Source organism: Mya arenaria, chromosome 14, assembly GCF_026914265.1.
Source record: "Mya arenaria isolate MELC-2E11 chromosome 14, ASM2691426v1".
Taxonomy (NCBI): domain Eukaryota; kingdom Metazoa; phylum Mollusca; class Bivalvia; order Myida; family Myidae; genus Mya; species Mya arenaria.
Genome location: NC_069135.1, coordinates 25,119,344 through 25,131,662, shown reverse-complemented (window position 1 = coordinate 25,131,662; position 12,319 = coordinate 25,119,344). Strand labels below are relative to the sequence as shown.

The window sequence follows — 12,319 nt, the reverse complement described above, 5'->3', positions numbered from 1 at the left end:
AACACTTTTTAGCTTAATTCATTTATAAACAACTTATAAAGAATACAACAATGGCTTAAAAGTCATGTGTTTATTTTTATTTACCTTTATAATGTAAATTATCCATAATCATAATGAACAACAATTGTAGATAAATAACTTATATATCACAAAACATGACAAATGCCCCTGACCATTTGTTTAAATTGGCAAGTGCATGAGCTCAAACATGGGTAATTTTACTTGCTACATGTATGATAGTGTTATAATCATAATCAAACGTTTTGTATGTTTATCAGCTGTTTGTTGCCTTTTTTTTAAACATGATCGGTTTTTACAACAATGATATAGCATATATACATAAAGCAAACGGCTTGGACTCCCTGATAAACATACAAAAAACATGCTAATAACAAATATACTAGCCAGAGTGACTGGACTTACTTAACATATGCATGGTTTTCTTTATGTTAAAAATGTAGTATACATGCATATACCAAGTTGCATGTGAATACAAGTATCTACGGGTTCCTGAGTTCTTGTTTTGGTGTGACTGTCCCTTACGATATCCAAGCATACCTTGACTTATTTTTATTTCAATCTAACAAGCTAATAATGGCAAGATGATCAATGCTTTAACCCTTTTCTCGACTAAAAGAAAAAAATGATGAAATAAAAACCTTTTATCACATACTTATTGCAATAAAAAAGCGTTTTTACCCAGAAGAAAATCCGACTTTACCCAACATTTAAGTGTTATAAGTGTATAAAAAGGGTTTCACAAGAAAGCGCCTTTTAACCAAAACCCACTAACCAACTTAATTTTTTTTGTGAGTAACACTTTCATTTGAGCTTTCTGGTACAAACGAATATACTTTTCTTAATGCTTAATGACGCCCGTTTTTAAATTGTTGGTGTTAGGTGGTTTAAAGTGAGTCTTTGAAAAAAGCTTGGTCATAACCTTAAAACACACACCAAAACCCATGCCTCAAATAAATATTTATTATAATTTGAGTAGTTGAAAATTATTAAATTTACTTATCATATGAAAGACACCACATGAATGACACAATGTAATATCAAACCTAAAATGAACATTTAAAACAAGAGCATTTGAGCTAGTCTGTTTTCCTCAGTTGGTGGAGGGCATACTTTAATATGAGTTCAGGCAAACGGGACAGCATTGCCACACAAAATATAAGTATTTTCGCAGTAACAGGTATACTTAAGTTAGTGAGAATATCTCGAGCGAATTATGAGAAACAGTGATTTTTTTTTCTAAAAACTCATTTATGTCAAGACTTTTAGCGCTTCGAAAACAGAAAAAGGCACATGCATGAGTATATGAAAGACAAGATAAAATACTTTAAATATGTTCACAAAGAAACAAATCTTACAAATAAATATGTATTATTTACAAAGAATAATGGTGTAATAGTGAGTAAAATAAAACAAAAACAATAGCTTACGTAGGACGGCACGCTCGACTAATACTCTGCTCTGTCTTAGAAATGAATACAATAATGTAATATGTGCCTGTCAAAAGCAATAAAAAAAGTCAAAATAAAAAGTGTTAAAAACAAGATACGCAGCAATGCGACAAAACCAGGTTTTCAATGATTGACAGAAGAACTATAGCATTTGTTGTGATTCAGTTTCAACTGTTTTTTTTTCAATCTTTAGTAACAGTGACCTTTGACCTAGGGGCCCCAAACCCATTCCATGGAAGTCCTCCATAAACTCTTCCTACATACCAAGCGATTTTTTACTAAACAACATAAATCATTTTTCATTCGAAAATACTTGCATCACATTTATTTTAGAAACAGTTAATGTTAAATTTTATTTGGAAAGGTATTTCTCTAGTTATTACCTCAAAAAGAGTCCGGCAACTGCTCAGGTACTGTTTGTGCAAAGCGCTATGCTCCGCCCACTTATCTACCTCATTAGCATATAGTGAGTCAGTATCGAGTTAGGGACCCCCTTGGTATTTCCCGATCATTCCTCATTAATAAAGCATCGTGTGAACCTCGAGATTTAATCAAACATTATCTGAGACTTTATCAAAGTTATACACGCACTTTTATTATTCTCTAAATATTTAACTCTAAGATTAATAAAATTAATTAAGTGGTACCGGGACTTTAACCTATGTGTGCTTACCTGCAAACCCTTTACCAGAATTTCTAAGTTGAATTATAAAGGTCAATTATTTATATCATTTTCAAATAAGTGGTATTTTCCTTCATTAATTAAGTAGGTTGGATAGTTGGGAACACTTATCTTAATTTCAATGCAATACATGATTCATTTGCTGAGATAATGACATGAAGGTGCTTACATGCAAAAACTTAACCAAGGTGTGACACCGACGCTTTGGTGAGTAGTATAGCTTTCCTTATTCTTTGAATAGTCGAGCTTAAAAAAGCAGCAATTGAAATTTCACCAATATCCATATGTCAAAATTGATGAACATCGGTCCCGGCACTGTTGAGATATCACTGGGAGAAACCTCGTTAACATTTTCATGTTCAAGGTCACGGTGACATCAACCTTTGACACAATGACGCCCCAAAATCAAAAGTTGTCACTTACTGGTCAGGCCCAAACTTCACGTCAAATGTGATGACCAGGAACAGGAAGTGTCGAGTTTGCCTTTAAGGTCACTGTGACCTTTGACCCAATGACCCCTTAAATCAATAGGGGTCATCAACTTGTCAGGCCCAACCTCCAAGTGAAGTTTGAGAATCATGGATGCAGGCATTGTCAAGTGATCACTCGGACAATCTTTTATCATTCAAGGTCACTGTAATCTTGACCTTTGACCCAATGGCCCCTTAAATCAAAAGGGCTCATCTACTGGTCAGGTCCAACCCTCAGGTCAAGTTTGAGGGCCATGGGTGCAGGCATTGTCGAGTTATAACTCAATTTTTTTATCATTCAAGGTCACTGTGACTTTGACCTTTAACCCAATGGCCCCTCAATCAATAAGGGTCATCTACTTTTCAGGCCCAGCATCCATGTCAAGTTTGATAACCATAGGCCTAGCCATTGTTGAGTTATCAATCGGACAAGCTTTAAAATCCTTTTACCATTCAAGGTCACTGGTCTAGGCATTGTTTAGTTATCACTATTTTTGTGCACTGCACTTCCTCTCATTGCCATCTATCTAAATACCAGGTTTTATTCCAATCCCAACATTAGTTTTAAAGTTATATCCCGGACATTCACCAACTATAAAATTTCTCCTAAATTGGCCCCTAAAAGGATTACGGAGATTAACCGTGAGGTCTCCAGAAATTAATCTGGGCAATACCCCTCGGTTCAATCTATAAACAAAGGAGTCCTCGGAGTAAATAACCATCTAACACAAGAAGAGTAGCCCCTTAAATAAATACAGACACATCCCGAGAGCGGCACTATCAATTAATATGGGCAATATCCCTTGGGTACATCCGTTAGTAAATTATAAGCTGGTCCTATGAACAAATACGTATTTTTACACCCGAGGGAGGCCCCTAAAATGATTACAGAGATTAGCCATGAGTGGCTCCAGAAATTAATCTTGGCTATACCCCTCGGCTCAATCCATAGGCAAAGGAGTCCTCGGATTAATAAACATCTAACATAAGAATGGTCGCCCCTTAAAAAAACAGACACATCCCGTGAGTGGCACGATTAATTCCGTTAGTAAATAATGAGCTGGTCCTATGAATAAATACGTATTTCAGACCCGAGGGTGGCCCCTAAAATGATTAAGGAGATTAACCGTAGAGTGGCTCCAGAAATTAAACTGGGCGATACCCCTCAGCTCAATCCATAGTCAAAGGAGTCCTCGGAGTAAATCGCAAGAAGAGTAGCCCCTTAAATAAAAACAGACATATCTCTAAAGGCGATGGCTCCATAAATAAGTAAGGTACCTTGAATAACAAGGTTCCTATGAGTAGCCCAAGGCAGTTGTTTTTCTGGCAATGTCACCGACTGGTGGTTGGATATAATTCTGTTGACTTACACTTTCAAGATGACACAGTTCAATCCGTATGTAAGGAAAAAGATATCAATCATATTGGATATGCAATATTCTAAAAAAAATGTAAAAAATCCAATGAAAGGTCTTCATAAAATCTTCCTTAATACCAAGTAAATTCAAGATATGTCAGTCATATCTAAAGTTATTCAGTTTTAACCGTTTTAATATCTTTATTAACAATGATCTTGATCCCAGGGGCCCCAAATTCAGTCCCATGACAGGTGTCCTTAATCTCTTACTATACACAAAGTTTGATAAAGATATGTCAACCCTAACTTGAGTTATTTAATTTCATAGGTGAGTTTGACCCGCATGCCAGCTCAAATAACGACGTACGTAATTCTTATGTTTTACTTTGTGAAAACCTGGTTAAAAATGTGCTTGTCGAAAGCAATAAAATAGTAAATAAAAAAGTAAATCAAGGGCCATAACTTGTATTAAGGTTTAAGAGGGAGTTTTGTAACCTAATTGTAAAATAGTTGTCAATATTTGTGTGAAGTATTAAGTCAATTAAAAGAAGGGTATAGAAGTTATTAATACAAATACCAATTTGCCCTTAAACTTTAACCTGACACAATGTGCCCTAAAACATTAACCTAAGTTTCTACGTCGACCAGAGGCCGTAACTTATATTTAGAATAACATGAAGTTATGTTTAATACCATGAGCTACAGGGGCGCTTCGCCTCCTCTGAACCCCCACAAGGGCGCTGCCCTGGACCCGTAAGGGGGCCTTTTTGCGGCCCCCTTTACCCCTGGCGGAAAACTGGCGACAACTGTTTAAAACCCAGAGGGAACCCTGGTTGAGGGACATGGAAAATGGCATGACATGCGAGTGGTGCTCCTGTTTCGGAGATGATCCATTGTCCGTACTTGTAACAAGCTGTCAGAATAACAAGTAAGAATATATACACCGGGCTCTTAACCGCACCATGTTGTACACACTAGCCAGGAAGGTCCCCGTCTTTCCTGAACCTATGCGCAATACTAACATCCACCAGGTAGCATTGCTACCCAACCGTAGTGACCTTTGCACTATCTATGAAAGTGTAACGGAGACAGTGCAATCAAGCATTTGCCCTCGTAGACGGCTGTTTCCAGGTCCCGAAGACCTCCCAAACAGTCCTGACCCATCAATATGTTGCAGACTGCTTTGTCTGGCACTAACAGCAAACCTTGTCTACACTAGCCAAAAAAGCTCGTAGCTCTCTTGAACCATTGCGCACTCCTACCCCCGCCACACGGCAATTCAGCTACCCTATCATGGCAACCCTTGCACTCTCTTTTTAAGAGTAACCGAGAAAGTGCTTCTCCATCCATGATCTGGGCCAGCATGGTACTTTTGTACCATATTCACTAAGGGCTGATCAGGCCCTCTCACACGTTGCCCCTGTGGTTCCAGGAAATATGTCAACCCCTTCAGACTATTATAAATGATAGTCGATCATTCACTAGGCATCTAACTTGGCTTGCAGCTACCATCGAGAGAGCCCCCCCCCCCACCACCCCCGACTGATCTCAAACCAATTAGATAGTACCCAACGTTGGTTACCACTCAAAATCTGTCACTAGGGTCTGTAAGGCATTTCACGTATCCCTTTAGTTCGTAGTAAGGCAAAACCTCACACGTACCCCTTTATTTCGTAGTAAGGCAAAGCCTCACAGGCATCCCTTTATTTCGTAGTAAGGCAAAACCTCACACGTACCCCTTTATATCGTAGTAAGGCAAAGCCTCACACGTATCCTCTTTTATTTCGTAGAAAGGCAAAACCTCACAAGTACCCCTTTATTTCGTAGTAAGGCAAAACCTCACAGGCATCCCTTTATTTCGAAGCAAGGCAAAGCCTCACACGTATCCCTTTATTTCGGAGTAAGGCAAAGCCTCACAGGCATCCCTTTATTTCGTAGTAAGGCAAAGACTCACTCGTATCCCATTATTTCGTGGTAAGGCAAAACCTCACACGTATCCCTTTATTTCTTAGAAAAGCAAAGCGCCACACGTATCCCATTATTTCTTGGAAAAGCAAAGGGCCACACGTATCCCTTTATTTCTTAGAAAAGGAAAGCCCTACACGTATCCCATTATTTCTTAGAAAAGCAATGCCCCCCACGTATCCCTACTTTGGTATTTAACTAAAGCCTCTTATTAAAAAAATCTCTTATTTCCTAAGCTACACCTCAAAATATATATTTGTATTTAATATGAATGATACAATGTTTGTATTGTACTGTTCGGTTGCATGTATGCTTGTGTGTCATTTTAATATATTGTGGCCATTTGGATGAGGATAGGCTAGGATATTTGTTTTATCATTTAAACAGTAATTGGTTTAGATACGCAATATCTCATTAATCTCGTGTAAACTTTACAAACATTTAAAAACATTATTAGCGTGTTTGAAGAGCCTATTTGCTGTGTAATTAAGTACGAAAGCTCCGGAATTATAAAATTCATTTACAGGTATGAAAGTAGGGAAGTAAATACATTCTATAAATTATCAAATAATGAGGGCAACAATAGATATCAAAGTTGAGACTTCTGAAACTCTCGCTTCACCACAGAGGCATGTATCAGATATTTTGTAACAAGATAAAAACAATTTATAATTGTATAGAAAATCCAAATATTGCTGACAAATGTAAATAATGTTAAGTTTTACGGGTTAAGGAAGAATACTTGAGAGATAAAGCCATATTTGAGTTGTCACGTTTCGCTATCAGGCAAACATTTAATAGAAGCATTCAAGAGGACTTATGCAGCTTGTAGTCGTTACTATTAACAAATAAATTGATTAATCAACAGATCGTATCTTTCAAGGGTCATTTGTCTGAGTTTGAGGGTCAGGTATTAAACATCCTAATTGTGTGTGCAATATTAACAAAGTTTTTTTACGATAGATTCAAAAAGTCATCACCTAAGGCTTATTTACCAAGTTTTTTGGTCGTAAAAATGAAAATGACAGGAAATGGTTTATCATTTAGAATTATGAGTAGAAAATAAAATACCATAGTAGGTTAGAATAAAAAAGAATATTAATTAAATAATCAACTATTTGAATATAAAACACATTTGAAAATATTTTCGGTACCAGAAGTCTGTGGGCGAATCCCTTGAATAGCGTTCTAAACTATTACGTGTCATTGTTAAATACATTTAACTTTGTTTAGTCAGTGTGTGTTCACACATTTTCTAACAAATAAAAATACAAAAGAGAAATGAAATTCGCCAAACATGTACCATTGTGATAGTTGTGTTATGTTTGTTGTCCCTTGTTTGACGTTTGTTTTGGTCTTCATTGGCGTGCCTTTAAACATAACAATTTTGTAAAGTGTGAGTGTACATGGCTGAAATTTTGATTTAAATTTTATTTTGATAATAAAGCACTTTGAGTAAACTCGTTGACCTGCAAATCTATATAAAAGACACGTCGAAAGTCTTTATCGTTTTAAATCAATAGATAACGTTAACTTCCTAGTTTGTCTTCATTTTGTCAGAGGACAAATAGCTATCTAGATTCGATTAGGATAGCCTAGCTGTTTATTCGACTAAAATTCAGTAAGTTCTTTTTTAAGTTAAACTTTGTTTGTATTTATATCTTTTTAAAAGAAACATTGTTTTATTGTTTTTAGATTGTATAGTAGTATTTGTATTGTATTTATTGACTATATTGAGAGTGCCATGCTTTTACATTAATATTTTTAATAATAATAATAATAATAATAAATACAAACTGCATTATACAATAAGTAGATATTAAAACGGAATGTATTCAAGTGTTTGTGTTTGTAATTATAATATAAATAATGATACTAATTCTAATTAAAATAATAGTAGTTTAATAAAACCAATAATAATATTTAATTTAAGTTTTAGTTTAAGGTTTTAATTGTTCAAGTTAACTGAAGTTTGCATCTTCGAAATCAATAGTTGTATAGCGATTAGTGTAACCTTTCCGTCGTTTTGTAGCTGTTACACTTAAGGTCGTCGTTGTTTCCCCAGCGATCACCATAAGTAACATTTCCGTCGAAATTGTTATCCTTCCCATACACATGATTACCATTGACCATTGATCCCACTTCCATCGGAAATGTGGCCTCGTATAGTCGCCATTGTTACCCTTCCATCGCTGTTGCTACCGCTTCCATCGGAAATGTGGCCTCGTATAGTCGCCGTTGTTACCCTTCCATCGCTGTTGCTACCGCTTCCATCGGAAATGTGGCCTCGTATAGTCGCCGTTGTTACCCTTCCATCGCTATTGCTACCGCTTCCATCGGAAATGTGGCCTCGTATAGTCGCCATTGTTACCCTTCCATCGCTGTTGCTACCGCTTCCATCGGAAATGTGGCCTCGTATAGTCGCCGTTGTTACCCTTCCATCTCTGTTGCTACCGCTTCCATCGGAAATGTGGCCTCGTATAGTCGCCGATTGTTACCCTTCCATCGCTGTTGTTACCGCTTCCATCGGAAATGTTGCCTCGTATAGTCGCCGTTGTTACCCTTCCATCGCTGTTGCTACCGCTTCCATTTGAAATGTGGCCTCGTATAGTCGCCGTTGTTACCCTTCCATCGCTGTTGTTACAACTTCCATCGGAAATGTGGCCTCGTATACTCGCCGTTGTTACCCTTCCATCTCTGTTGCTACCGCTTCCATCGGAAATGTGGCCTCGTTTAGTCGCCGTTGTTACCCTTCCATCGCTGTTGTTACCGCTTCCATCGGAAATGTGGCCTCGTATACTCGCCATTGTTACCCTTCCATCGCTGTTGCTACCGCTTCCATCGGAAATGTGGCCTCGTATAGTCGCCGTTGTTACCCTTCCATCGCTGTTGCTACCGCTTCCATCTGAAATGTGGCCTCGTATAGTCGCCGTTGTTACCCTTCCATCGCTGTTGCTACCGCTTCCATCTGAAATGTGGCCTCGTATAGTCGCCGTTGTTACCCTTCCATCGCTGTTGCTACCGCTTCCATCGGAAATGTGGCCTCGTATAATCGCCGTTGTTACCCTTCCATCGCTGTTGTTACCGCTTCCATCGGAAATGTGGCTTCGTATAGTCGCCGTTGTTACCCTTCCATCGCTGTTGCTACCGCTTCCATCGGAAATGTGGCCTCGTTTAGTCGCCGTTGTTACCCTTCCATCGCTGTTGCTACCGCTTCCATCGGAAATGTGGCCTCGTTTAGTCGCCGTTGATACCCTTCCATCGCTGTTGTTACCGCTTCCATCGGAAATGTGGCCTCGTATAATCGCCGTTGTTACCCTTCCATCACTGTTGTTACCGCTTCCATCGGAAATGTGGCCTCGTATAATCGCCGTTGTTACCCTTCCATCGCTGTTGCTACCGCTTCCATCGGAAATGTGGCCTCGTATAGTCGCCGTTGTTACCCTTACATCGCTGTTGTTACCGCTTCCATCGGAAATGTTGCCTCGTATAGTCGCCGTTGTTACCCTTCCATCGCTGTTGCTACCGCTTCCATCGGAAATGTGGCCTCGTATAGTCGCCGTTGTTACCCTTCCATCGCTGTTGCTACCGCTTCCATCGGAAATGTGGCCTCGTATAGTCGCCGTTGTTACCCTTCCATCGCTGTTGTTACCGCTTCCATCGGAAATGTGGCCTCGTTTAGTCGCCGTTGTTACCCTTCCATCGATGTTGCTACCGCTTCCATCAGGAAATGTGGCCTCGTATAGTCGCCGTTGTTACCCTTCCATCGCTGTTGCTACCGCTTCCATCGGAAATGTGGCCTCGTATAGTCGCCGTTGTTACCCTTCCATCGTTGTTGTTACCGCTTCCATCGGAAATGTGGCCTCGTATAGTCGCCGTTGTTACCCTTCAATCGCTGTTGCTACCGCTTCCATCGGAAATGTGGCCTCGCATAGTCGCCGTTGTTACCCTTCCATCGCTGTTGCTAGCTCGTCCATCAGGAAATGTGGCCTCGCATAGTCGCCGTTGTAACTCCTCCCATCGCTTTTGCTACCGCTTCCATCGGAAATGTGGCCTCGTATAGTCGCCGTTGTAACTCCTCCCATCGCTTTTGCTACCGCTTCCATCGGAAATGTGGCCTCGTATAGTCGCCGTTGTTACCCTTCCATCGCTTTTGTTACTGCTTCCATCGTTGTTGCTACCGCGTCCATCAGGAAATGTGGCCTCGCATTGTCGCCGTTGAAACTCCTCCCATCGCTTTTGCTATCGCTACGGTCGGAACCCCGGCGTTGATGGTGCCACTGCCGTTATCTTTATTACTGTTTCTGTCGTCTATGATGGCACCCTTTGTCGACATCGTTGTAATAATTTTCGTCATTGTTATAACCATTCCTTCGTCGATTATACAAGTCCAGTGTTCGTTATTATTTCTACATCCGGTATCTGAATGTCCTTCGATTCATTTGAATTAAGTGTCTATGTTTTCTACCCCCACCTGGCAACCATTATCTACATTTAAGCGGCCTTTTAAAATATTTCTTTCGAAGAAGTTACCGTTTAAGCCGCTGATCACGAGTGATTCCGAGATATACCATTCTGAGCCAGATTCATATCTCACTCTAGAATTTATCTAATTTTGCTTTATTTCTGAATAATTGGATAACGCCTAAAGGAGCTAGTTGTCTGATCGCTCCATGTACCTTAATGTTAGATAATGATGCCTTGAGACCCCAATCAATCTATGAAAGATATTGCTTGCTGATTACCAGTATGTTAAATAAACAACTTGTTTATTGTATTATTTCTAGCAATGGTTTCACATTTTCTTTATCGATTAACACAACCCTCTGAAATTATACCAAATAATACGGGGTCCCCATGCATTTGAACTAGTTTGCACATACATTTTGATTGGTCAACAGACAAATTATTGGATGATTTGACCAATTATTAAGAATTTTGGCTCACTTAAACAAAATGAAAGAAACTCTGTTGCTGGAGAACAGTAAACTAATTCCAAAAAGATTGCTGTTAACCACTATTTTGAACAGCCTTTGGATGCACAAAACATAATTTAAGGTACGTAAACAGCAATCACAGTTGCTTGAAATTGTTTAATTCAATAAAACGTTAATTGCAGCACTGTCAACGCGCCTTCCCATTGACCTCCCATAACACAAAAACTAATGATCCGAAAGGACCAGAATATAAATGACTGTGATGTACATTATGCTTACGGTTGCATGTTAAGCTTCCTTAGAAACCAACGCTGCTAACTCCCTGTCCTTCGATTGCCACTTGCAGAATCGCTGTGTGGTAATGATGATGATATAAATGAATAACAAATATAATTTTACAGATATGTATTCTAGTTAGAAATGAAATAGTTTGAACAACAGCTATGATATTTATGTATAATCTTCGGCGCATTTATCTCCCTTGACGAGCAGAACAGATCTCTGCCAACAAGTTCAGCTAGATAAGAGAGTGTTTTGGCAAAACATATTTTTATGTATGTAACATGGAATTATTTATTGTTCATTAAGATAAAACACTTTTTACTTTTGATTACCTAGAGGCTTATTGTTTGGCTTACCCTAGCGCCTGTCAAGTTTTCTATGTCCTTTGTTAAATATTGTTAAACTTACTCTAGCGAATGCCATTTTTTTTGCAAATGATAGTTGACCTGCCCTAGTCGTTGTTTACGGTAATTTTCTTTAAAAGAAACATTGAACAGACCCTTTTTAAACAACACTTCTTCGGAGCAGTAAGAAGTATCTGCGATGGATGGAGTCAGGTTTTTTAAAGTGTTATTTTTCTCAAAAACAAGTATTCATTTATGTCTGCTAAGTTTCTGACCATCTTGAAGATGATGGTGTTTCTGGCTACTATTGTTTCCTCAAAATAAATGTTGCTCTATTGGTGTTATGGTTACTGTTGGTGTTCAGGTTTTTGTTGCTTCAATGGTAACTGTCGGTGAAGAAACTTGCAGTTCTTCTCTGAACGTTATGTGTGTGTGTTTTAGTGTTGATATCATATACTAGTACATAACTTTGGTTGTGCGGTATTCTAGACGCGGGACAGGCATTGATTTAGATTTATTAGATATTCTATAATTTCGTCGCAAAAGATATTGCTCTTCTAATTCTAATTCTAACTAGATAGTCGACCCATATATTATAACAGATGAAATTGCATGACGCAAATAATTTCCGTTTCTGTGAGCGATCTCATAACGCAAGGACAAGCTAGCCAAGTAACCAAACTTAAAAGATAACCCTATTTGTTTGCCGACCGGCTAAGGCCAAGGAATGGCTGGATGGCATCATCAACCACAACTCTCTGAGTCCTGTTAAACATTTATTCTGGATAGTTGGATTTCTCTTATCCAATGATT

General features: G+C 38.7%; 1 protein-coding gene across 1 annotated transcript; it reads right to left on the bottom strand.

Moving 5' to 3' along the window:
* Positions 1-8,393: 8,393 nt before the first annotated feature.
* LOC128215946 (uncharacterized) lies at positions 8,394-10,028 on the bottom strand. Its single transcript, XM_052922546.1, has 2 exons — positions 9,892-10,028; positions 8,394-9,660 (listed from the first exon to the last, which is right to left on the bottom strand). Exons 1-2 carry the CDS (start codon positions 10,026-10,028, stop codon positions 8,394-8,396), a joined length of 1,404 nt encoding a protein of 467 aa, XP_052778506.1.
* Positions 10,029-12,319: the final 2,291 nt, after the last annotated feature.

What these genes read in the sequence shown, in the direction of transcription:
- LOC128215946 (XM_052922546.1), bottom strand. Translation starts at nt 10,028, where the DNA reads ATGGGAGGAGTTACAACGGCGACTATACGAGGCCACATTTCCGATGGA. An exon ending in CTAGCAACAGCGATGGAAGG is followed by an intron (nt 9,661 to 9,891) that starts GTAACAACGGCG and finishes TCCTGATGGAAG; the next exon opens with CGGTAGCAACATCGATGGAA.